The 24935-nt window shown below is 37.0% G+C and overlaps 1 protein-coding gene across 2 annotated transcripts in view; it reads left to right on the top strand.

Annotated features, from left to right (window-relative positions):
* The window catches only part of LOC135695704 (uncharacterized), a 32216-nt gene that overhangs the window by 2271 nt on the left and 5010 nt on the right, over positions 1-24935 (top strand). The window contains exons 3-31 of one of the 2 annotated variants that reach the window (XM_089109614.1): positions 483-827; positions 1227-1491; positions 1950-2100; positions 2722-2988; positions 3394-3446; positions 4245-5075; positions 5544-5798; positions 6101-6204; positions 6897-7008; positions 7780-8040; positions 9014-9184; positions 9668-9810; positions 10351-10659; positions 11004-11054; positions 11641-11995; positions 12747-13566; positions 15058-15248; positions 16369-16444; positions 17044-17281; positions 17517-17651; positions 18248-18415; positions 18851-19029; positions 19739-20050; positions 20458-20592; positions 21097-21226; positions 21740-21865; positions 22281-22379; positions 24043-24155; positions 24595-24733. In XM_089109614.1, the coding sequence (XP_088965740.1) occupies positions 483-827; positions 1227-1491; positions 1950-2100; positions 2722-2988; positions 3394-3446; positions 4245-5075; positions 5544-5798; positions 6101-6204; positions 6897-7008; positions 7780-8040; positions 9014-9184; positions 9668-9810; positions 10351-10659; positions 11004-11054; positions 11641-11995; positions 12747-13566; positions 15058-15248; positions 16369-16444; positions 17044-17281; positions 17517-17651; positions 18248-18415; positions 18851-19029; positions 19739-20050; positions 20458-20592; positions 21097-21226; positions 21740-21865; positions 22281-22379; positions 24043-24155; positions 24595-24733 (6534 nt within the window). Of the gene's footprint in view, positions 1-482; positions 828-1226; positions 1492-1949; positions 2101-2721; positions 2989-3393; positions 3447-4241; positions 5076-5543; positions 5799-6100; positions 6205-6896; positions 7009-7779; positions 8041-9013; positions 9185-9667; positions 9811-10350; positions 10660-11003; positions 11055-11640; positions 11996-12746; positions 13567-15057; positions 15249-16368; positions 16445-17043; positions 17282-17516; positions 17652-18247; positions 18416-18850; positions 19030-19738; positions 20051-20457; positions 20593-21096; positions 21227-21739; positions 21866-22280; positions 22380-24042; positions 24156-24594; positions 24734-24935 lie in introns of both variants that reach the window. The other variant, XM_089109612.1, reaches the window with a different exon arrangement.

The raw sequence follows: 24935 nt of genomic DNA, 5'->3' as shown, positions 1-24935 counted from the left end.
GGCTCACCCATAACCTTCTTGTATCTCTTCTAAAGATTTAGCTTCAGCAATTAAGAAAAATAGTAACCTGATACTGCCAGGGTTGTAGAACAGATTGACTTTCAAATGCTTGAAATTTGAATTTGAATAATCTAAAGGTGAGGTGAATTTTAATAGAGTATGGCAAAAAATTCCTAATAAGGGTATTGCAGTTGATTTTTCTTTGCTTAAAGTCACACTACCATTTCTAGTTGCATAAAATTTAGCCGCAAATAAGAAAAACTGTTAAACTTTTTTTCATCCCGCTTAACTTAGTGTCACAGTTTTTCAAGAAATAATTGATGTGACTATATCCTGAATTTACTGTATCAAGTCAGCAGACTTCTCTTATGCTTTAAAAGCCCCTGTAGAGTCACTAGGTAAATGTCAATATTAAAAGTCTTCTTGTTCATCTTCTTATCTTCTTAATTATCTTATTATTTTCTTCTTTGCTTTTCAATTAGATTGAAGAGCCAGAAGAGGCACCAATGGCAATGGATGACCCATGCGGTCTTCCTCTTTCAGAAAACACACCTGTCTTTCCAGCCATTTTCCAAGCAGCATCAAATATTCCTGAAAATCAATCAGATGACATAGGCTTGCCATCACAAGAACAGAATGAGCGTAAAAGACCTTATGAATATCCAGCTGGTTTTAGAACCATGTCTGACAAGCTTTCGTTCATGCACAAAGACATTAAAAATGATAATGTAGCATCTACTTCTGCTAGTAAAGGGGTATGCATTGAGAGCAAGTCATGCACGATTTCAAGAAAAATCCCTGCAAATTCAGTGGAATGGATTCAATGTGTAAGTCTTTAGTTATATCATTTATGTTATAATTTTTCTTTCAATGAAATATAATTTGTAGCTACAATTAGGTTTTGTTTATCATCTCAGATAAGGTTTATATGGATCATTCAGATATTTGGGTCATAGTTAAAGACTATAAGCTTAAGGCTTTATGGCAATATTGCAGCAATTTTGAAGTCTGAATGACCACTGGTTTAAATGGAACATCAAAGCCTTCTTCTGAGAATGTTTCCAGTTACTTTGAAACATAAAAAATCTCTAAGAATTCAATCAGTTTAAGCAAAACATAAACTTGTATCAGTTTGAATCTCTTAGATTTTTATCAGTTTGAAAGAAACATTGAATCACTCTTATGATATTACCAGTTTAAATGATGTTTCTCATTCTGATTTCAAGGATTCAAAAGGTGTTCAGTTTGAGTCAATATCTGCATTGCATTCAGAATTTATCCTTGTATCAAAAAATGACAAGAAGTTGTGGTCATGGCCGATACCAAGGCTTAGAGAGACAAAAGATGTCACAAAGGCACAGCTCCACCCCAGTTTGGAGTTTTTATCCTTGGAAAGTGAAGAAATCATGTTGATCGATTGCAATATCATCAGAGCATCTATAATCACAAAAAATGGCAAGATTTGCTCATTCTTTGACCCAATTTTGGCTGGTAGGTATCTCACACTTTGGCCGTGTTCACACTGCTGCTTTTTCATATTTATCTGTTTTATGTATAACAGGAGCTTGTTAGACTGCATTTTTGGTACAATAATCAAATGAGAAAATACCTGTTTTTTCCGTTCAAATTGCTCACAAAATTAAAGGCTAAAATATCACAAAATATCCATTTTTGGTGGTTTTGACTGCAAATTCACACTGCAGTGTATAAAAACCCTCCATCTTAAGATAAATCCACTTTAGATAGTGTTTTCAGGAAGTCTTCACTGCTGCAAATTAAGTGCTCTTGCCTGAGAGTCAAACAATATTTGAATAAACCTTTCCTTTCTGGTAATAAGACACATATTTACATCTCCAATTGGATTCAACTGTGGTTTTTAAGTCTACTAAATTTACACTTAAAGAAAGACTGAATTCTAAGAATTAACAAGAAATATACTCTGGTTTTAGGGCATCATTTGGACTATACACCAAGTCTTATTAAAAAACTGACTGTGCCAGCGACAAGTTTCAAAGAGCTTGATAATGAAGAGATAATTGATTTGAAATGTGGTCATTTCTATTCTGTTGTTCTTACTCTTTCTGGAAAAGTTTTTTGGTGGTATGTATCTTTAAAAATATTTCATAATAGTACTTTTTCATATTTTTCTGTTGTCACCAGAAATTTTGGAGAGATCATATCAAAAACTGTCAAATTTACCTCAAGCAGCTTTATGACTATCATAGACGGAAGTGTCATCATTTCTTGAAGCAAAATCGCATGTAAGCCTGTGGAATATCTTCAAGTTTATACAGCTCTTAATTTGTTTGTTTTATATCCAACTTTTTTCTCAATTTAACTATCAGAAAATTTACATCCTTAGTCTAAAGTACAAAAATGCAGGATCTGGATCCAAAAGAATATGCAACTATGACATCATAGATATTTTTGAGTTTTGTTATTTTTACCAAATAGCTGTAAAGAAGTAATGAAATATCTCTAAATGTGCCACAGTTAAATTTGCTGTAAACTGACTGAGATATGGCCACTAAAAGATCTAATTTTGCTTATGGAGTAATGTTGTTTTTGTCTGTCTTATAAATCTTGGTTTGTTAGGGGGTAAGACCCTATGCCTATGTGGCTGCATCCCATCTATTCTTTAAAGCATCTAACATTGTTTGCAGATTTATTCCTATCAACTCTGGGACTTTAGCTTTTTAAATAAAGTCTGCATGTTTGCAGGGGCCTTGCACCTGATGAGTTAAAAAAAGTTCAGAAGACTAAAAGACAGTCCCGACGAAACTCATTTGATGCAGGGTTGAATGTTGGAGATATAGTTGCTTTGAAGGAAAGAAAAGAAGAGCTGGGAGCACTTGTTATCAAGAATCAATTCATCGATGGACCAATGGTGGGTAAAGTGGTCAGAATCCAAGATTTGGACAAGGGAAGTGACAGTTCTGATAGAAGACAATACACTGTTGAATTAGTGGAATCAAAAACCAGGGAAAGGTATTTTTTAGTGAGAATTGTTATCTGATATTTGTAGTACTGAAATCTTTTTGCATTTATGTGACATGTTGCTTTCTTTCTTTGCAAATTTGCTTTTTCTTTCAACAATATTAGGCATTTCTCTAATTTTTTAAAGTCTAGTTTCAACCGAAAATCCTCAGCAATTGGCAATATTTTGGTAATGATTGTATCTTGATCTGTGAAGTAAATACCTGATGTAATGGAAAAACTGCATTGCTGTATAGCATGCATGTCGAGTAAAACATCCAGATGAGTTATCTTCTTGAAATCTTTAACCTATCTGTGAACCTATCTGTGAACCTATCTGTGAACCTATCTGTGAACCTATCTGTGAACCTATCTGTGATATCAATATTTTGGTTTATCCTTATTGCCTTTTTTTAGCAAACCCTCGTTTAAAGGATACAATTACAAAACAAAAAGAACATTCATGTCAGGTAATGTCGCTAGTAACTAATTGTTATTTTGTACTAATTATTAATTATTTTTTGATTATTCATAAAAATGTTTTAACTCTTAATTGGTGGGTGTGTTCAAAGTATAAGGATTTTAATTTTATGTATAAATATATATATTTTAGTATAAAAGTATAAATTTTTTCAAAAGTTTTTATAATCATTGAATGCGCAGATTCAGTAACGAAATTGAACCAGGATTTGAGAAATTTTTGGACAATGCTGTCAGAATGCGGAAGAATTCCGGGCATACAGCAAATGCCATTGACTCTTACGAAATAAGCCCTTAAGATTTATTGTTTTGCAATACAAAAGAAAGCCTGATGTCTTTGCCTCCTGTGCAGAAATCGACTGTTATCGCCTTTCAGTGATCACTATTGCTATATTTAACTTTTATCAAATTTCAAAATGGCACGAAAAAATGAAAAACTACTCATGCTAGTTAAGTTTCTTTTCGTCTGACAATCCTTTGAGTACAAAACTTCAGGTAATATCTAAACAGCGAATGAAGATTTATATACGTGGGTAAAGGATTTATTTACTTTCCTTTGGACTTTTCTGCAACATGTGAGATTGTTAGCGGTCGCTGATTGGTCGAATACTAATAACCAATCAAGTGCGCTGCTTTGCTCATTTCCGTCTACTAATATATCCGCTACTTGTTTATCCGCTTTTGGGAGGTATCCGTTAATAGAGGCGTTGCTGTTTTCAATATCTCATATCTTAATCTCTTTTGTTACCCAATTACAACCCACTTCATTAACGCTATTTTTCCAGCAGGTGATGTTGACTCCAAAGATTCACTGAAATTTGACTGGTCTTCCGACGAGGTTATTTTCTTGGAAGAGCGAGCAAGTGCGGTCGGAAGTGTTGTTGCTGTTGATGGAAATTTTGTCGTAGTCAATCCGAAAGGTAGCTTGGAAAACAATTCCGAGCAGAAGTTGAAAGTCTGTCTTAAATCTTCGCTAACAAAAGTTACTGATTCAACCGAAGTGATCGTAGAGGGCTCAAGTGAATTTCTAGTTAATGAAGATCGATATGACCGGGCTATTCGTGAGAAACCGGTGTGCGTCGTTGATCCGACCGGATCTGAGAACCAGTACAATGGTTTTAAGGCCGTTGCTGTGTCCGCGACAAAGCATGGCCTGGCAATATTGTTGAACAGATTATTAGATTGCAAAGCGTTTTTAGTCCAGGCAGATGGATTAAAAGAGGATAACAGCAAAGTGTTTACATGCAGCACAAAAAAGAGGCGAGTTGAAAAGGAATTTCTTATTAGTGATGGAAACGTAACTTCAGAATTTGAAGCTGTTTGTGCCAAGCAGTGCATGCTTGATTTTGCTGACGTAGATGATTTTCGGCAGGAAAATGGCGTCACAACTCAGTCTTCTAGCACACATCAGTCATGGAAAGGGCCTAAATTATTGACTTTGAACACTTTTGACTGTTCGATTTTGCTGGATAGAAACAACTGTTTGTACCCAGTGCAGTTTAATACTTGTTTGCTTCAATCTGGGACACTTGAAGCATTGCCTTTTCGACTTCTGGTCCCTGTCGAGGCTCGTTACGGAAACGGGACTATTGATGAAGTAACGATTACCATTGTTGCAAGTGAGTTCGCTTTCTGATAAACTTATCTTTTGAATTAACCTATGAGGGATGAGAGCTATATTGGTAAGATAAATTTTGGCAAGACAATAAGGAGTTTGTATATCTTTGTTTAGGCTCTTTGCTCAGAAAATTACGATTCCATGTTTCACGTTTAACGTGGTTATCGGGCCTCTAAGCAATACAACTAATTTACTGTAGATTTTGATATTATCGAATTGTTTTTAAACTTTTGCAACAAGATCTTCGTTTTGTTACAAAACTTTTCTTAGAAATGCACAGTTCTAAGTTCAAGGCAGTTCGTATATTTTAGAATTACACTACATAAACTATCGCTCTAACTAAACAAATAACTGAACTATGTTTTCGTTATGAATCTTAAAGTTTTATGACGTCATTGGTCATGATCCTTTGTGGCCTTAGCTGTATTGCTTCATTTTCTTAACTCTTGCTATGTCTATTTTCTATCAGTTCCGCGAACGTTGACGTTAGCCCCCGTCATAATACACGATGATAAGGAGAGTTTTGATGAAATCATGCAGACTATAGAACAAGCACTAGAGCAGCGACGGGTGCAAGCGACTCAACCTGGTGAAGAACCTATGCATGTTGCTGATTCGACACGCAATAAAGATTTGAATGGGTTGGAGTGCTTATTTGAAAAATGCAGCGGAAATCAGAATATATTGCACCTTTGTGCTGGAAACATTAACTGCTCCCACAATGGTATGTTACAATCCAATTTTTGTATCAAGATGTCCCCTTATACCCACAGAGAATGGGCATGGCATGACCTGGCTTTCTGTGGAATATTATAGACCAAATTTATTTTCACTATTTTTCATACAAATATTGCCTGGTTGAGGTATTTTAAACTGTCTTTTCAGAAGCTAAAAATTAATCAAAGTTTTTTAAAAATTATTATTATTCTTTGAGAAGCTTTTGCTTTGTTATGGTATTATTTCAAATTTTTTTTGTAAGATGACGAAAATCTTTTGTGAAATTAATTGTGTGATCATTATTTTCAGGCAGCGCAACATTCACTGCTGATACCAAAACGAAAGCTGATGAAGTTTATATGTTGAACAAAATTTTAGATTGTGTTGGGATCCGAAATATTGTTATTTCATTGGTAAGTGAAGCTTTCCTGCCAATATCTAAAGACTAACAATGAGCCAATGCGCTACGCAAGTATCCCATAATGCATTTTTAGACTGTCTGAAATCAATTTTCGTTAATCCGTAGAAGTTTACTGCCATTGTTTTGACCCTAGCCACGCTCGCAAAGGCCCACTGTTAGCAATGAGTCTTTAAATATTATGTTAGCAATGTTAGCAATGAGTCTCTAAGTATAAAACGGTTTATAATAAAAAAAATAACATTACTGAAGTTGCAATCACCAGAATCTTTCATCAGAGCCAGCTTTATTAAAATCTTCTCGAGCTTGCATCCATCATAAATTCAAATATGTTTTACTACCTTCCTAATCGAGCACTCCAATCCACTGCCTAAGCGGAGGCAATTTATGTACATTATTCCTTTAGAAAACTTCTAACCTCATTGAATGCTCTATGTGACCACTTTTGAATCATCAAGTTTATTATCTTTTTTCCTGCTAAATAGTTTTGTGTCATTCGTCAGGACGTATTTTTCAAAAAGCTCTTAAATAATAACCGAAATACGTTTTTGTCAGTCATTTAAGCCCGCAACTAAAGTTTTTTTTGGAAAGGGGATGGGAGGTGGCAGTCGTGAGACAAAAGCAGGGCACATTGTTTTCAAATTGAAATAATTTATTTACTTTTGAATTAATTCTTGAAACTTGCAGTTGAAAGATAAAGACAGTCTGGGTTGCACTCCTTTCTTAACGGCGATTTGGACGAAGAACTTTAAAGCAGCTCTGACAATCCTTCGATTTGTTCTCAAGTGGAGTGAAACAGGTATATATATCTATGTAGCCAGCTCCTTCTTCCAAATATTTCCCAAATGCAGTTTTCATAGGTTTTTCCAATTATAATAATCTTCAGTACATGCTAGCCTTAAAACAGTTTTTTGCTGTTTTAAACATATTTATCCATGGGAATTTTCAAAGTAGAATTGGAACTTTCAATCAGTCTCTATTTATCATTTAATGTATATAGTAAGATTTTCTGGTTTTATACCACGTTTTAAAACTGATTTTATGTTCTGCAGACTGTAACGTAGACCCCCATGATTGCACATATATGCATACAGTTTTTCCTTTTCGTGGCGGACACTTGGGGGGGGCCGAGGGGGGCCACCGCCCCCAATACTTTAGAGGACAATGGTCTTGTGTTCTAAAACAATGGGAAATGTGACGTCATTTTATCAAAACAATGGGCTTGCCCCCTCCCCCCATATTTGACCGCCCCTGTTTACTTGATGACCCTAATTTAATGTTTTACACTAATTAATGTTCTTCCCGAAAAAAAGGCAAACAAATCTTAAATATTTCTAGTACTAAAAACCATATTGAAAAAGTAATATAATGGCCCTATCGAAATCCTATTATTAAGTTCCTCTAGTTTGAATAAAATCAACATCTGATAAAATAAATTTTCAACAAGTTAATCGATGAGTTGATCAAGGCAAGCTTTAATAAATACTGTGAGAAATATCATCCATTCTCCTAATAAAAATTGCAGCTGTCCAACGTCAAAATCAACATATTTATTCCCTGTTAATCGTAGTGCCTGCTTTATTTGAAGAAGCCATCTCTTGCAAATCTTTGTTTGGAATGACACCTTTACATCACTTGGTATTCAATACATCCAAGCTGCAGCCGAAATACCTATTGAAGAATGCTCTGGTTGTGTCCAATATACCTTCTAACTACAGCCCACGAATGTTATTGCAGCTTTTCAAAGAGAGGTATTCCTCTGCGTATAGGGCATGTATACCTGTGCCACACGAAAAATGGGCAATCAAAACTGCTAAAGAGAAACGCACACGTAAGTAATTTTTGGGACTGTTTCATCTTTGGCCATACATTGATAGCGTCGAATAGGCGAACTATTTTGTCCCCACCATTATCGAGCTTCGTCTAAAATCTGAGAATCCCTCATTTTTGCTCACATCTATATCTAGAATGTATTGCTAGTAAATATTTCATTCAAAGTGCAAAATACAAGTTAAACATGTTTCTACCCGTTTACTTTTGTTTATGAAATATTCATCATCGTTTGAGTATGGTCTTATGGTTAATAGATAGATACGATTGTAAGGAGAAAAATTCAAACAGGAATTGTATTGTAAACTTGTGGCCATAAATATAGATAAATCTCAACTTGTTTGTTCTAGATTTTTTATTTCAAACTTTTCAAAAAATATTAGAATGGTTCTAAGTTGTAACTCCCAGTTTCACACTTGATGTGACCATCAAGCAACTATGATTCAACACAGCGAGGCAATTAACCCCCGAAGTCGTGTGCCGAAACGATTTATCAAATCGTTATCAAACCATTGGTTGGCGTAGAAAGGACGGGGGACCATCCCATTCCCCAGACCCGAGTGAAATTGTACTGCTGTTAGCATAGTATGACGCGAAATTGGCCTTAACACCTTAATGCCTGCCTAAACATCTTTGTAGGATAACGTCAATTTTAAAGGGCAAATTTAGCAATTCTCCTTCCGTTTTCTAACAGTTTTTTTAATATAAAATCTCGTTGGAGATTATTAAATACTTTTTCACCTGTGACTTGTATGATATTTGTCTAAACAATCAAAATTGTTTTGAACGGATGGGGTGTGGAAGTAGCAGTGTTCAGGAAAAGAATTGAAAAATTGAAAAGCACAATTCAAGTTATTGGGTACTTCGTATACAGTGGCTAGCAGTATAACTCTTGCAACATTGATCAGGAAACTCATTGAGACTTGTGTGGTTATTTTCCCTTCCTCGAATGATACAATTTTTATTTTTTATAGTCAGCAAAACACTTTCTGTGGCAACTGATCAGCCATCATCTCAGAAGAAAGCTGCAACCTTTATTCCACGGTATGAGAGAGCAATGAGAGCGATGCCAACACCACCACAGCCAAGACAGCGATATGGTATTTTGAACAGAGCTGATGCCTTGCGAGCTACTGCCAAGGAGGGTAATCCCGCCATTTAATTTGCACCCCTTTTTCAAATTCCACCTTTCTCATGAAATTTGTTTCTTTATTCCCAACTCAAATTTCTTTTCGCATAATCTTATTCACAGAGACAAAGCCCTATTATCCATAACAAGTACCTGTATTGCTGTGTTCACATTTTTTAAGGTCCGCATGTATTGTTTTGCAATTTTCGTAAATCTTGCTTATATCAAAATCCTAAACTTTCTTTTTGTAAATTGTTGATTTTACCTAAAACTAAAACTGTTACAGCTTCCAACTGGGAGTTTTTATTGCTCATACAATCAGATTTACAATCATACAATCACATAATCAACAATCAACAATCATATATCTTATCAACAATGTAAGTTGATCAATCACTAGTTTGCTTTATCGGTGACTTAAGCTTTTGCCTTCTCTTGGCTTTATTGTAATCACAGTGACTGATAAGATATATGATTGGTGATTACCATTCTGTTATAGGTTTAGTTATGTTCAGCGATTTGGAAGAAATGAATCAAGCCTTAGCTGAAATGGATCGTCACCCACTTCTTTGCAAGGACGACCGCGCACCAACAGGCCTAACTAGTGTGGCACGGTATATTTTGCAGGTCCACCGAGCCGATGTAAGTGATGTTTTTGAAAGTTTAGCAACGTTGATGCAATCGACAGAGCTTAAACCATCTTTTAGTAAAAAAATGACCAATCATTGAATGTTATTCCACTCATTGACTGATTGACAGGTGGCTCAACCCACTTTTGTACCTGTCGATTGCCTTTAGCCTGCTACACTGTTTATTATAAGAATGCTATCATTTTTTTCAGCCCCGATATTCTTTCGTTTTGAGCCTGATCATATTCATAACTATTTTTTTCAAACCTGATGTGGTTTCAGATTAATGGAAGGCAAATGAAATTGCGAAAAGCAATTTGCTGCTATTAGCAGCTGAATAAAGTACAATTCATTTCTTTTTATGTTTGGAGAAAAGCACATCGCTTGCAATAAAGTTATCGTTGGTTCAGCCCTCCTTCTCAGTTCAGATTTCCCATGTGGCCCTTTGTTAATATCAATTTCCCTCCACTGCCTTTAACAGAATGATACCGCACAAGGCTCGTAGATATATTTGTCTTTGATACCTAGTAAGATACACGTCTATCTTTCAAAGGACCCAAATTCAGAGAACCGCTCTAGGGATGATCTTCTTGGAAGATCGCGACCAACACGACACACCATCCCACCGTCTCTGCGTGCCAGCACCTTAAGGCTTCCAAGAGGCCATCTGTTCAGCAGCGCAGCATTGTCACGTGACTTAGCCCACGTCAGGCACATTCTGCCTCAAGCAATCACGGGGGCCAGGTTGATTCTTCCACGAGAAGTTATCGTGAGCCAAGCTGGGTGCCCTGTACAAGTTACCCATGATCCTGTACCGGATAAAGCTGACAATTTCAATGAAAAAGCAGAAGAGGATACGGAGGTATGTTGTTGTATATATTACGTTTACTTTTAAATTCCATAAAGTAGTTTAAAGGCATATATGTAGTGGTTATGGTGGTACTGTTGCTGCATTTCTTTAGATTAATTTTGCATGTTATCATGCATAGACTTGCAAGGCCTTTCCTAGCAGAACCTAGTGTAAACTGTTACATTTTCTGCTTTATAAAACCTGCATCCAATGTAGCTGTCGATACATCAGCTCCATTTATTGAGGTGTCAGTACGATGTCCCTTGATGTAGGTTCCGTTTTCCGTCTTTGACATCAATACTGGCCCAGGACTTTTGAATTAACTCTTTTGGCTACTGTTCTATTCCTTTTTTTAGATGGAAAGCCTCGTTGATGTTCTCAAAGAACTGCTAGATGCTCATCCAGAGGTGACCTATGGCTTTTTTATATGCATTTATATATACTTTTAACTTCACAGTTCCAGGATGTCACCAACAACCCAACCTAAAGCACATCGCTTCAGAATATGGAAGATCAATTTTCAATCCTCTGCTGGCCATGAAAATCAGTTTAATTTATCTGACGCTTCGTATTTTGTTCCCGGCGGGTCCACTCTCATTGTCAAGTGTAAGCATCCATGTCTTCAATACCTCTGAAAAGGGGTTCAATTTTGTCATATATCTAGGACATAGGAAATAGAAAACAGGGTGTATGATATGGGAATCTTAATATAGTTTTTTAATTTTTCTTTTTTTGGCTTTATTTCAACTACTTGATTTCAGGAAAAAGGGTATAAATTCTCTTTGGTTTCTAAGAAAAGGGAAATCATATTGGAATCAAACATCAGAGTTAAGGGTCAGTTTTCTAGACCCTCAGACACGGCTACTTACACTTGATAGTTTGAGATGACCCACCGGGGATTTCGTTTTACCTTACGTTGTAACTATGTAGGGATCCATCTATTATTTAAATGTAAGAAGAATTCTTGCCATTTAATTGCCTTTTTTATTTTAGGCCTCTTTTTTTGTGAATGACCAGCAAGAAACTGCGCTTGCATTTTATTTGAAAAACTCGAAACGCCTTTCGCCTGATGGTTTGTACGATTTGTTTTCAAAAATGAGGCCATGTAATCCGAAGATCTGTGTCATTAACAAATTGAAACATATTGAAATTAAAAAAGATTTACCGGGATGGCCGAATGGTAAAAAGTCTTCGGTATCAGATTGGCACCTAACATCCACAGATGATCCTAAGCTGGTTAGGCAGTCAAATTCCTCTTTGGATTGCCAGGACGAAATCTGGCCAAAATTTGTTAGCTGCAGCGAAGGAGCAGTAAAACGTAATGGAGATTCAGAGGGCAATGTAAAAGGTAACTTACTTTAATTTTTTTAGAAATTCAGCTAATACTTGCTTGATGGGAAGTTTATTATTAATTTCTGGAATATCAGAAATCGGATGAGAATTCATCGCGTTATAGTATAGCAAACCTTTGAGGATGTTTTTATAGAAATCCCCATGTTTCCAGCCCTGCATTCCAGCTTAACTTCTTGTAGCACTCCCTACCTAACTTTCAGTAAGTGTCTACCCTTTCCTCTTTTTCCTCCACTGTTTTCTCTGTTTATGCTTGTATGCATTTCTTTACTGTAGGTTCTCGAATCAACCTCTGGGAGATTATTTCGCAAAGAATATTTTGAGATAGGTGCTTATTCTAGAAGGGGGCTCTTATTCGAAAATGAGGGTTTATTCTAGGGCTTGCGGTACCAGTGTTTATTATCCTTCCTTTCCCATTGCCTTTTGACCATTCTTAACAATTTTTGTAGTTCACAATTTTCTTTAGCTTGTTTTTCCCCTATCTTCAAAGTCTGTTGCTCCTGCCTCTAGTCTTTTTTCGTAGCAGTGAACCCTAGTGGTTTGATTAGAAAAAAACAATACAAGGTCCCCTGGACATACTTGTCACTAGGTAAATTAAAGGTAAGAAGTGTAAGAAGTAGGAGAGAGTAAAATGCGATATTTGGTAGTAAAAGCAAAACCAAAAATGGTTTAAGTTTGGTAATACTTGAGCATGTATTTTAATATATTTAAGTATATATAAGCATATGTTGATGCTTTTTTGTTTTCAGAGTCGTCCCTGGAGGCTTCAGCTGTTTCCAAGGAACAGACAAGGAAAGTGCTTCCTCGAGGACTATCGATTTTAGACGAAGGGGTACCTCATAGTCTTCCAAGCGTTTGGTTAAAGCCAACTTCTGTGACGCATCACAATAGTTATGATGGCTTGAGTCTTGATGACTTCGAGCGACTCGCGCTACTTGCTGCAGATCGTGCGCGGGACAGAACGAGTACCATTGGATATGAAAGCATGGCGTCACCGAATACTGCTACGAGTTCTGTTACTAAGCAAAACATCGTTGTAGATAAATGTACTTGCCTTGACCAGATTTCGAGTATGAGCGAGCAACAAGCAAAGACTTTTATTTGGATAATCTCTGTACTTACCAGCATGGACGGCTCTGTACTGGGAACAATATATGGATCTCCTTGTGAAGGAGCAGTTAGTAAGAGCTCAGGGGGTGTGGACATTGAGGGCTTTGATCAAGTCATATCGCATTTAATGTCGAATCCGGTACCATGTGTCGTTAGAACGTTTGTTGTTACGCTGTTAGACATGTTTTCTACCCAGAATATTAACGCAGGTTTTGCTGCCAAATTCGCTCAAAGCACACAGAAAATAAACTCAGTCCGTGTATTGAAACGAGAACATTCCCTTACAAGAGACGCAGAAATTATTGGGACGTACAGGCGCTTTTTAAGTTCTGTTGTGAGGCAGTTAAGTTTGTTTTTGAGCAAAGAAAGAAACAGCGACTCAAGGCTACGACACAAAATTGGAAGGTTCGCAAAGCTGATGGAAGATGATGTTGATGAGAGGGCAATGAAACGGATAAGGTATTAATTCATTTGATCTTTATATATATTTAATTCAACCTCCCCCTAACCTATTATTCTAACCATCAGGACAAACCTATTATTCATTAAATGGAAGACCCCTTGTAAACCATACTTGGCTGAAGACCAACAGTCCTAAAATAATTTCATCCAAGAATCAATAGGTATAAGGAATGGTAACTTGACGATGAATTTTGAACACCGAAAGATATTATCATGTGTGCGATGATTTTCTTGGTAGAATTTGAGATAAGTAACGAATATACCATATTTTGGTGTTCAAAGGACTGATCTCCTCGCTGGAATATATACTCTAGTACGACTATATGGATATGCAAATCTTGCAAATGATGTTATGTTGCAAATCTTATTCTACGGCGATAAGAATTTTTCAAACCATCTCAATAGAAGCATCCTGGAGTTAACAATACGTTTTATACATTGTACTGGCCGCTTTGAATAAAGTACCTCGCCCCCTTGCCCCTAGTAAGCCAACAATTACTTAGTTAAATATAATATGTAAGGTCTGTCTCAAATTATATATGAGGTGAGATCTGTGATAACGCAAAATTACTTAAACTGCAGCAGACATCTTGTCTGCTGCTATTCGCTAATATTTGAGAGAGAGTGTAGTGTTCTTTGTTTTTTTCTTTTGGTAATTCATATGTAAGTTGTCTTAGTTTTTCGTGATGCCACGGAGTAGTCATAGTATTTTGCACCCAGTGGCATCGTTTTTGCAATGTCGCTAAGTATTTTGCAGGTACTGCAACTAGTAAATTTGAATTGTAAATTTTTATTGGAATGTAAAAAAAATGTACCATATCTCCTCGAATAAGCCCCCACCTTCGAATGCGCCCTACCTTGAAATACGTCCTACCTTCGAATAAGCCCTACCTTTGAATACGTCCTTCCTTCGAATAAGCCCTACCTTCGAATACGCCCTACCTCCAAATAAGCCCTACCTTCGAATATGCCCTACCTTCGAATGTACTCTACCTTCGAATACGCCCTACCTTGAAATACGCCCTACCTTGAAATACGCCCTACCTTCGACCTTCGAATAAGCCATCATAGGCTGAGATTTGGCCTCGACAGCAATAGGTAAGGTTGGGGCTTTATATAGACAAATCTGTCTTCTGAGCATACTGACCAGCTTAAATAATAAAAAGAAAATTTATGTTTTTCTTCTAAATGGTAAATATTTGTTGCTGCTGCTAAATAAGCCCCCACCCACCTATGAATAGCCCCACCTTTAAATAGGTCCCCGTCTCCAAGATATTGTTTGCAAAATTAGCCCCCCGTAAGTCTATTCGAGGACTTAACGGTAGTGTAGGCAGTCAGTCTCTTCAAACTTACTTCATTATGCCAAATTACTTCAAGATGAATCGGGACAGTACTGATGGAAATAAAGGCTTAGGTTTGACCCCCTGTATTTACGTTCACGGTATACATCCCTTCTTTATTGTGAACATATCTCCACCCTTTTTCCAGATCAACGTTACGTGCCTTCTCTTGGTTAGCTGTGATCGAGATACTGAAAGCAGCAGAAACGACGATAACCCCCGTCCGGCTGGGGATATCCAAAGCGCAGCCAAGAGGAATTGTTTCAGGGATGCCAAGTGTTGGCGAAAGGCCCTCGACGCTACAGAGTGCTCATTTTATGAGCTCTATTCTAGGAACAAGTAAGACATACTTTCATCGCTTCTGCTACAATCAATTCCCGCAAGGAAAACCTTAGAGTTAATGGATCGTACACAGATTGTATTTCATCTATAAGGAATTTTATTTTTCTATATATATAAGGTTCTTAATGTCGCAAGTATTTTCATGCGATTTCTCAAGTCAACCAAATATCTTTGTAGTTGCGGTATGCTTGTTGGCAACTTTACGCTTCAAACCAAAATACTATGAATCGTTCAATTGTAAACAATTTTGTTTCTCAGATAAAAAATTGAATTGAAGTGCTCTAATATAAAGTTGTTTTGGGTCTTTACTCCCCCCAGTGCAATATACCCCTTGAAATAAGAACGTTTAACCCTCAAATCGCAATATGCGTCGTTAAAGTAAGAACATTCGGACTCTTGAAAAACCAGATTCTTCTTTGCTACGATTTGCTGTTTTGTATGCTTTAGTCCCTGTAAAATGAAATGAAAATTACTGTTTACCAGTCTCTCATAAAGTGCTCGATGCCGTGTAGAGAGAGCTATACACGCTTGGTGTATAGAACAGGACGGTTCAAAAATGCTACTCTGAGTTTCACGCTTGATATGATCATCGGGCAACTGTGTAATAAAGTAAGCAAACTCGAATTAGCAACTTAAAAACGTCCTGTCCCCTGTATCGGGCGTCCCTGTATCACGTGTACAAGTAAATTTAAGAATTATATGTGTTAACCGAGAGGCATGAGACAGTGAACCAGAAAGGACAGGCAATCAACGCGCTATTTAAAAAACTTTTCTCACCGATAGGGTATTAATGCCTGGCAATGGGAATAAACGACTATGAAATAAAGATCATTTAAACCGTTATTCTTAGGATCAAAGTCCCCTAATCCTTAACCTCTGTGCTGCCCCAATCACTTCTTCTTGACTGCAGCGTGATTATCGTCTATCGAATGAGAAGTGAAGAAGTCATTTTTTATTAATTTTAACAAAGCTTTCCTTGTTTAGGGCATCTGCCCACCGTACCTTTTATTTCCGTTTGATTTTTGCTTGATTAAAGGCAAATTAACAGCCTGTTATCTTTTAAAGTCTAAACCTGGTCAAGTTTTATGTTCATTATGTATTTTGTACTTCTATTTAGATCCTCGTGTAGCTGGTACAACCCGGCGTACAGCAGAAGCCTTAGGATGTTCATCACACATCAAGAGAGCCTCTAGGTATCTTAACTCTTTTAAAACTGTTTATGCTTTGGAAATTCTACTCTCCGTGAACAGATGCCATATATTGTTTAACGTTAGCTTGGCTGACAGCAAAATTTTCATGATTTTCATTTTCACTCTTCCACTAAATTGTTGGACTGCAACGCTAAATTGAATTGGGTCCTACCCTTGACGACATTTCCCAAAACTGATTTTCTTATCGTTATGCTAAGAATAGGAAACATATAAACGGTGATATTAAAAATGCCCCTTTGCTTCTGTTTATGAAATGAACGATTAAATCTTCCAGGTAAACGAAAGCTGATAAAAAGTTTTACTACACTGTATAAAAGTGTTTTTATCAAAATTAAATCGAAAATATGAGTTTAGTGTCAAGGCGCCCTTTATCAATTTGCGTTCTACACAATCCACTTTTTTAGCTCGAAGTGAAAACCCGTTTTTTCAGTCTAGCTTGTAACCCTTCTTTTGGCTTTTTCTGATTTAATTTTTATGAATAGGCTCTTCCACAAGTCCCAGAATATGAATATATTTTTTGTTTTTTTTTACTATAACAATTCAAATTAAATTCTAAGAAGTTGTTGATCTGATTTGTTTAGAAGAACAAATGAACTGAAGTCTAATCTCAGGCCTACAAAACTAGTAAGAGTTGATTCGATTGAAGACGAGGATTCTAGCAAAGATACCGCTGCAGGGGCATCGAGAGAGGCCTTCCAGCAATCCGTTGGTGTACAAAATAACCAAGGCATAATATCACCTCTTGCCTGGACGCTTGATGGACACATTAGAGTTTCAGATATGACACGAGGTCGACAGTCACTTCCCATTCCAGATTTTGTAAGTATGCTTCTGAAGAATAATGCCAATTTCTGTTGACTTTTTAATAAATGTAGCATATGGAGTGGCCTAATTATTTTAAGCTTTCAACAATATCTCAGCCGCTGCAACACATCACAAGGCTATTGTGTAGAGCTCTTATGACATTTACAACACTGATGCTGATGGCTCTATAAACAGGACAGCCATATCTCTGTTTTGCTTTGTTTTTTTATCAATATGAATTTTTCCCCAGCTTGACAGAAGACCTGATCCAGACTTCGTGCCATCAATTCACGCAGGAAATTATTACCTCGCACAGATGTTTTCACGACTTGTAAAAGAGGCTGTTGACCTGGCAAGTGATTTGCTGAACAAAGGAGAATCAAAGGTAAATTCTTTAACATGTTTATTCTGTTTCGTCATATTCAACAGTTTCTTGTTGAATAAGATGCTCAAGGCCCGTCTGAATTCTAGCATTTTGTCATAATTGTGAAAGGAGAAGAGCCAATTGCATAATTATGAAGCAAAGCTTGAGTTTTGCACTCTTACAAGGAATTACAGTCAAAAAGAGGACAGGTTGGGTAACTTGTTGAAATCATATAAGAGGGAAAGCTACCCTATATGCTCAATTGAATTTTTGTTGTAGGAAAGAATTTTTCCGGCTCTATCTTACCATTAAAAACTAGTATTTTTCTCTTTGACAAGTTTTACAGTGATAAGGGAAGATAGATAGGAACACAGTAGGCAAGACAATTAATATATGTTCAAACCTTACAAAGGAGCGATGTTTTCTGTCCAAGTTACCCTTTATATAAGATCTCTCCCCCCCCCCCTCCATTTTAAATACGGATGCCAAAAATGCCGTTGATGCGGTCATTTCCTTCTTCTGAAATTAGGCTTTGAAAATACTAATTTCGAAATGTCAAGCTATGCATATAAGTGATCTTAATTCTTGCTGAATTTATTCATTGCGTGTCTTTACAGTTTTGTGGCAATGAAGACATCATGCCATCTCTTGCTATACCGACCTCAACTGAGAACGAACTCATTCATCAAGCAAGATGTCTGTTATCCAAGACCTGGGATTGGCTGATTGAAGTTATGAATTCTATCGAAAGACAGCTAAGAGCTGGTGAAGAATTCGACACCGAAGTGAGTCTTGTTTTAGTACAAGGCTTGATGACTTTTCGAAATTTTGTGATTTTGAAATTGCCTTATCTAAAATATAGTTCCTTGATGATCGAATCAAGCGTGAAAATCGAATCAAGCGTGAAACTTGGAGTAGCAACTTAGAACTGTCCTGTTCTATACACCAAATAGCGTGCACAGCTGTGTCTATACGGCAATGAGCTCTTTATGACAGACCAGTAAACATGAATCTATAATCATTGCAACTTTATTTATGTTATTATCTTACTTGTGTCCTTTTTGCAGTTTTTTCCAGGTTTTGGGATATTTCTCACTCTCTGTCAAGTACTTTTGGCGTAAAACTTGTATCAAAAACGTAAAAAGTCGAGCAAGTCATTTTTTACCTTTATATGAACAAATATTGAGATAGTGAACTTTGACAAATTCCTCACTTTTCAGCGATTCGCCACCAGATCTTTGAAAATGGACCCAAGCTTATCTGATGGATCATCTCTTGGTCGCCCTCCATATATTTCCCAATCATACGTCTCGCGACCTGAGGAGTACCTGATGTATCTATTAAAAGCCCATGATGCTAGCAACACAAACTCAGTGTTCCCAATATTGGACCTAATGAGGTAAGCCTACTATTGACGAGGCCATATTGGCTAAGGCTGATTATGGAGTGGACATCCGTAGACCTCCTTTTCCACAGAGCCTGAATAAGGCTATACGCGGGACGAACTCCCAAAATGAAGTCGAAGATTTGTTCTACTTATTGGGGGTGCTATTGACTAATTGCAGTCAAAATTGGGGTTCTGATACCCACTGGCATATTTTGATGCCTAAATCCCATCAACATTTGTAATTGCAAGCATGAAACAGGTTTTGGAACGGTAATAAATGTAAATTGAATTCTGCTTTTTACTCGGATTTTCATATGGTTTATCGATATTAAAACTCGAACGGTTTCCCTTTCTGCCCTTACCAAAGTCACAAAGCATGCCATTGCGATTTGCCTCCAGATTGCGATGATAGAAGAATGCGATTTGCCTCCAGATTTTCGTACGGATTTGGGGATTTTCGTTAACTGAATGAATGTGAAATTCCCTCTCTTTCCTAAACCCTTCCTCCTTTCCCTTCTTAGGGCTTAGCTATAGGCACTTAAGCCTCTCCATAGCATCACCAACTAAAGAGTAAGAAAATATTTCCCCACAATTTACTGCCTTGACATTTCTCGTGGTGTTCTTTCGGAGATTTGATTTTCTAACAGATACACCGTATTTGATATGTAGAGAAGAGCTATTCTAAAATTCTATTCTACGTAATTTTTCTTTACTTCGTCAGCTACAGTCACGTGACCGTTGTGCTCGATGCATACTTGTACATGTTGAAGAAATGGCCTATTGAACATGCGAATGATTCTTCCAAGGTTTCAGTCGGTGAAAAGATAGAAAGAGATTCGCAAAAGGATGCCAATCAGACCATCAGGGGGAGAGACTATAAGTTTTTTGGATTTGACTCTGCTGCGTTTAATGTTATGCAATTTGAAGAGGCCAGGAATCAAGTGCTGAAAAAAGCCAAGTCTCCTCATTTTTGGTTGATTCCAAGCCAACCGGAGCAGATCACTGATCAAGGAAATGAACAGCAGAAAAATAAGTAATTATATCATTTTCTTAGAATTAATTAGGTTTCAAGCACGCGTCATGTGGTTTGAATTTTAAAGAAGGAAGTGTTTTCTAGAATTTGTACCTATAAAGACATAGAGTATTGTGTAAAACTCAAAAATACTTTTTTATCATAGTTCCTTCTTTGCAAATAAGCACTTTTTTTCTGTACACACGTTTCCTTTGGTCGTTACAGTTTTCTATCTCGTCTATTCTTGGCTGTTATTGAATTAAGGGTTGCAACTCTTCTTCCTTTTACTACAGTAGCTCAAGCTTTCTAGGTAATTGACAACCCGCTAGGCCCTGCTTTCTGAAGTGAATTATTAAAGAAGTCATTTAGTTTTTTAACGTCCTTTACTGGATCATTGAGCTTTTTAATGTTATTTATTGCTGTTTCAGTCATCGTGAACAATGCAAGTTGAACTGGAAACTTTCAATATCAGCTTTTGCTAAACTGTTTCTTGCTGAGCCTCCTGGGATGGAGAGGGATTGCTTCCTCGCTGAGCATGCTGGGTCAGCTGGCCGAATTGCAAGGTACATTTTGTTGTGCAAAATACTGTAAATGAAACTTTTGAGCGTAATTTTACGGAGAACTCATTTGAAAAGCTGAGTAATAATTTGTAAGAATACCACATTTCCTTAAAAGCCAATCTTTGTATTTTTCATCCCTCTTTCATTTAGGCGTCTACACATGATTTCACGCTTTTTAATCGCAGCCTAGCCCCAATCTCCCAATTTTTTCGCAATAGCTGAAGCGATGTAAATGTCACATTTCCAGGTACATACTCAATCAGGACGACGCGATCCTACTCTTTACCCCTATTATTCATTATTTATTTCGACAAACATTTCGAACTCCCTGATTTTCCCAACCGCGTTTCCCTTATTACTCGGTACTCTGGAGAATATTTGGAAACAATTCGACCTATGGTTATGTTGGTCGTCTTGACGGTTCGACATACACGAAGTTTTCCTTGGTCATCTGACTTTTCCTGGGTCGTATATTAAGACGTCTGACGTTACATATTCTTGTTTCAGATTTCAACGGGCTTTAGGATCACTAAAGGACGACTGTTTGCCAAAGACAATAACTGAAGAGAGCCAATCATTCACTGCCAATATCCGCAGAGGAAGCTTTCTTTCTGATGGGCTTAAAGCATTGCTGCATGTATGTACTCCATTTATAACGAATTTACCGTTTTGCTCTAATGATAACATCCATTTTTAAATTCTTAACTTTTTTCAAGTTTTTGCTCTTCAAATATTAAGCCAGTTTTCGAAGCGGAATGGATGATACCGAAGAAATGGAGAGACTCCTTTACTGCCTGCTCTTTAAAACAGTTCCTCGGCTACACTTCTCAAGTATTTCCTTGCTCCCAAAAGGTTTCTTAGGCTGATAAATGCTTGATTGAAAGTCTAACACGTTTAAAACAAGTACTGAAGAACAGTTTAATGAAGCCTCTTTTCAGGACTTTGATGAGGGGGGAGGTCATTGCCCCCCCCCCCACTTTTGTGCGAAATCTTTTGTTATAGTTCTTTAATTTGCCTTTAGGGACTCTTTTTTTCCAAGACCCTTGTGAAGCAGTGTTTAAGACAAAGTCTTATATTAGGATACATTTGTCGGAGCTCTTGATACTATTTATCGATACCATTTTTCAATGTTTTTTTCTTTAATTTACAGGTATACCAAAATGATAACCACCCATACAGTACCATCAAGGTACGATTTGAAGGAGAGGAAGGCACAGGGCCAGGTGTAAATCGTGGCTTCTTTACCGGGTTTGCTAATACTCTGACTGGAGAGATGGTGAGTAGAAGAATCTGTAATTGGTGTTTTAGATGGCTTTCCTGAAGCTGAGGAAATACTAACAGTAAAAATGGTTTATTAGTAATTTTTTTACTTCTCTCTTTAAAGAGGGTCTTTAGCGAAAATACCACGAATCTGTGCAGCCATAAAAATAGCATGAAGAGTGCAATCGCTCCACCTCATTTCCAGAGTTAATTGACTTCACAACGAGGGTGATCGTGAAAGTGGATCAGTAATGAACTGGATTGCTGCAAAATTGCATTACTGTACCGCACATTCGACAGGGACAGTAATTAAGTATGAAATCAAACCGGTATCGTGTTATTAGAACCTATCTGCCCGATTGTCCTGTTCGCTCATCTGTTTGTCTGCTATTGTGAATAATTTTGATTTCATTGCTCTAATTCTTTTACAGAGTGGCAGACGCTCTCCCGTTCTCCTCCATCAACCAGGTCAATTACCGGAACAAGCTCATGTTTACTGCCCGAGACGCAAAAAGGCTTTAAGACATGACGTAAGGATCATAAGCTTTTTATACTTAAAGGAGAACTGACACGCAAAAATAACTCTGGCTTATTCGATGCAAAATTTGTCGCTGACTTCAAATCTGGAAAAAGTTTCCTTTTTAGATTCGCTGTTTTTCTGATATTTGCACTTTTATCCGTCAAATACTTCACAGCCAGGACTCGGGAATTTCCCGAAGCGGAAACAAGATTATCGCCAGGAGTTGTTAAAATTCTCGGTTGACGTCACAAGTGACATGTTTACAATGGCGTTGTAAAGGCTTTCACCGCAACGGTGAAAGTAGAAATGAAGTTTCGTGTTTTATTGAAAATAGTCCGCGGTGAAAAGACAAAAAATTGTCAGGCATTTTATTTATAAGTATATAGAAGCTAGAAAATCCTAGCTACCTGTCTGCTAAGACGCTAATATCCACATAAAATTTATTTTTATGCCATGATATCAAACCAGCATGCTTTGAAACATTGAAAGAACCTCTAAGCTTGTGAAAAAAGAGTCGACTTTGTTTGAAAACTGATACCGTTTCTTCAAAATGTTTTTATTTCTACAATTACAAATAAAATCGCAAAATGGAATTGTTTTTAATATAAATTCCATATCAGTTTGTACTTCCAGTCTGTTCTTTGTTCATGACATCGTCACTGTTGAGCCATGGGACAACTGTCTGCCCAAGGGGCAGCGCTGGTTGGTAGCAAAAACTGAGACGGCTGAAACTCTCCATTTGTTTCGAAATCAGTGTAATAAAACTCCGATTCAGAGTCTCAAACCATTGAAACAGTCAATTATGTGTCAAAAATGCAAAATTAGCTCCTTTCATATGCACAAAATAAACATTTGTCTGCAGCATTTTGTTAAAGGTTTCTATAGAAAAACACAATACGTGCTGAGAACATGTCACTTGTGACGTCAAAGATGATCGCCCACTCGTGACGATTTTCGCCTCGAGTCTCAAGTTGTCGGAACAATTGTCGTTTCTCAACTTAAAACAGCTGTATTTCAAAAACGGTAACTGTGATTTAAAGAATTGTTTCGATCCCGGAATTTGCTTGTCATAAACTATCGTTTTTGCCCAACTTATTTTTGCGTGTCAGTTCTCCTTTAATATTCTGGACAGTTGATTAACGAAAGGCTGCTAGAAGTAACCAGATATCAGCAATGCTGGACTATAGTTTTCTGTAAGAAAGAATAATTAGCCTTGTTATACAGTCAATCTATATTTAGTGGGTACCATCTGGACAAGCGCTTCTGTCCCTTGTAGAAAACTGTCCGTTATTTGGGGGTTGCTTTGACTGTAGAAAAGAAACTCTTGCGAAAAATTATTTGCCTTTATCCTTGTTTCTATGATAACGGGTTTTTTAATCAATTTTCACTGCAGTGACAACTGTATCTTCAATATTTTTAGCCTTTTTCTATATGCGTAACTCCATTGGTCAGCAGCTAAATCTTTCGGGTTTCATCACCACTTTACATGTATTCTTTGATTTTAAAATGAATATAGTCAAACACATTCAAAACAATTTTATTTGCTATTTTTTGTATGATTGATATCAACAATGAAGAAAATTTCCTCCAAGCTGCTAAGTTGGTATATGTCTGTACATCTAGTTAATATCTGTACCTCGTTTAATTTTACAACTGGTATTTTCTTTTTCCAGTTTTATAAATCTGTGTATACTGGTATTGGACGATTCCTTGGCCTGTCGCTGTGGTTCAATCAAGCCATTCCCCTGATTTTCACCAGACCGGTGCTCAAGTTTCTGCTAGATAAGTATGTTCAGTTATTTACATTAACTTTGTGCGCGACAGGGAAAGACGACTGAAAAAGGCTGATGATTGCAGGGGGGGGCAACTGTCAGTGACCCAGGATAAATGACTTGCAGTATTTACTTTTGATGCCATTTTTGTGTTGTCATACAATTGTCATATTATTTCGTCTATAAGCGTTGGAATTCGTAGCAGTGAGAGTGGTAGAATCATGCTCGCCTTGACTTTTCCTGCCCATATCTTTTATCTTTTCTCATGTTTTTGGCAAATTTGAACCTTGAATTTTCTATCTGAGAGATGGTGTAATTAAGTTATTAGATAAACGCTTTTGTTCCCTGTTTATAGACTGTTCCCATAAATTGTCTAGAATTCAAGTGAGCCCCTTTTTAGTGAAGAGTTTTACCCAAAGATGATGTTAGTAACAATTCGACTGTACTTTGCAGGGAAGATGAAATCATGTTTGATGATCTTGCTTTTCACAATTCGACGCTTTACTCAACTTTCTCGCAAATGATAATTGATGCACATTCACCTGAATTAAGCGAAGAAGAATTCCAAGAAGTTTATTGTTGCAACTTTGAGGTGAGGCCACGCACTTCACATTTTTTAAATCAAAATAATTCAGCTGGAAGTTTTATAAAAGGACGGTTTGCATTTTTTTCGTTTATCTTAAATAGGTGGTGATTCCTAGGGAGCAGAGGCAGGGGCAGGGGTAAGGGCAGGGGCAGGGGCGTAGCCTTGTTAAAAGTTTTGTAAATTTTGTAGATGTAGATTAGGGGGGCTG

The sequence above is a fragment of the Rhopilema esculentum genome, chromosome 2 (genome assembly GCF_057945365.1).
Source record: "Rhopilema esculentum isolate cy_ngs chromosome 2, ASM5794536v1, whole genome shotgun sequence".
Lineage (NCBI taxonomy): Eukaryota > Metazoa > Cnidaria > Scyphozoa > Rhizostomeae > Rhizostomatidae > Rhopilema > Rhopilema esculentum.
This window is presented reverse-complemented; position numbering and strand designations above follow the sequence as displayed.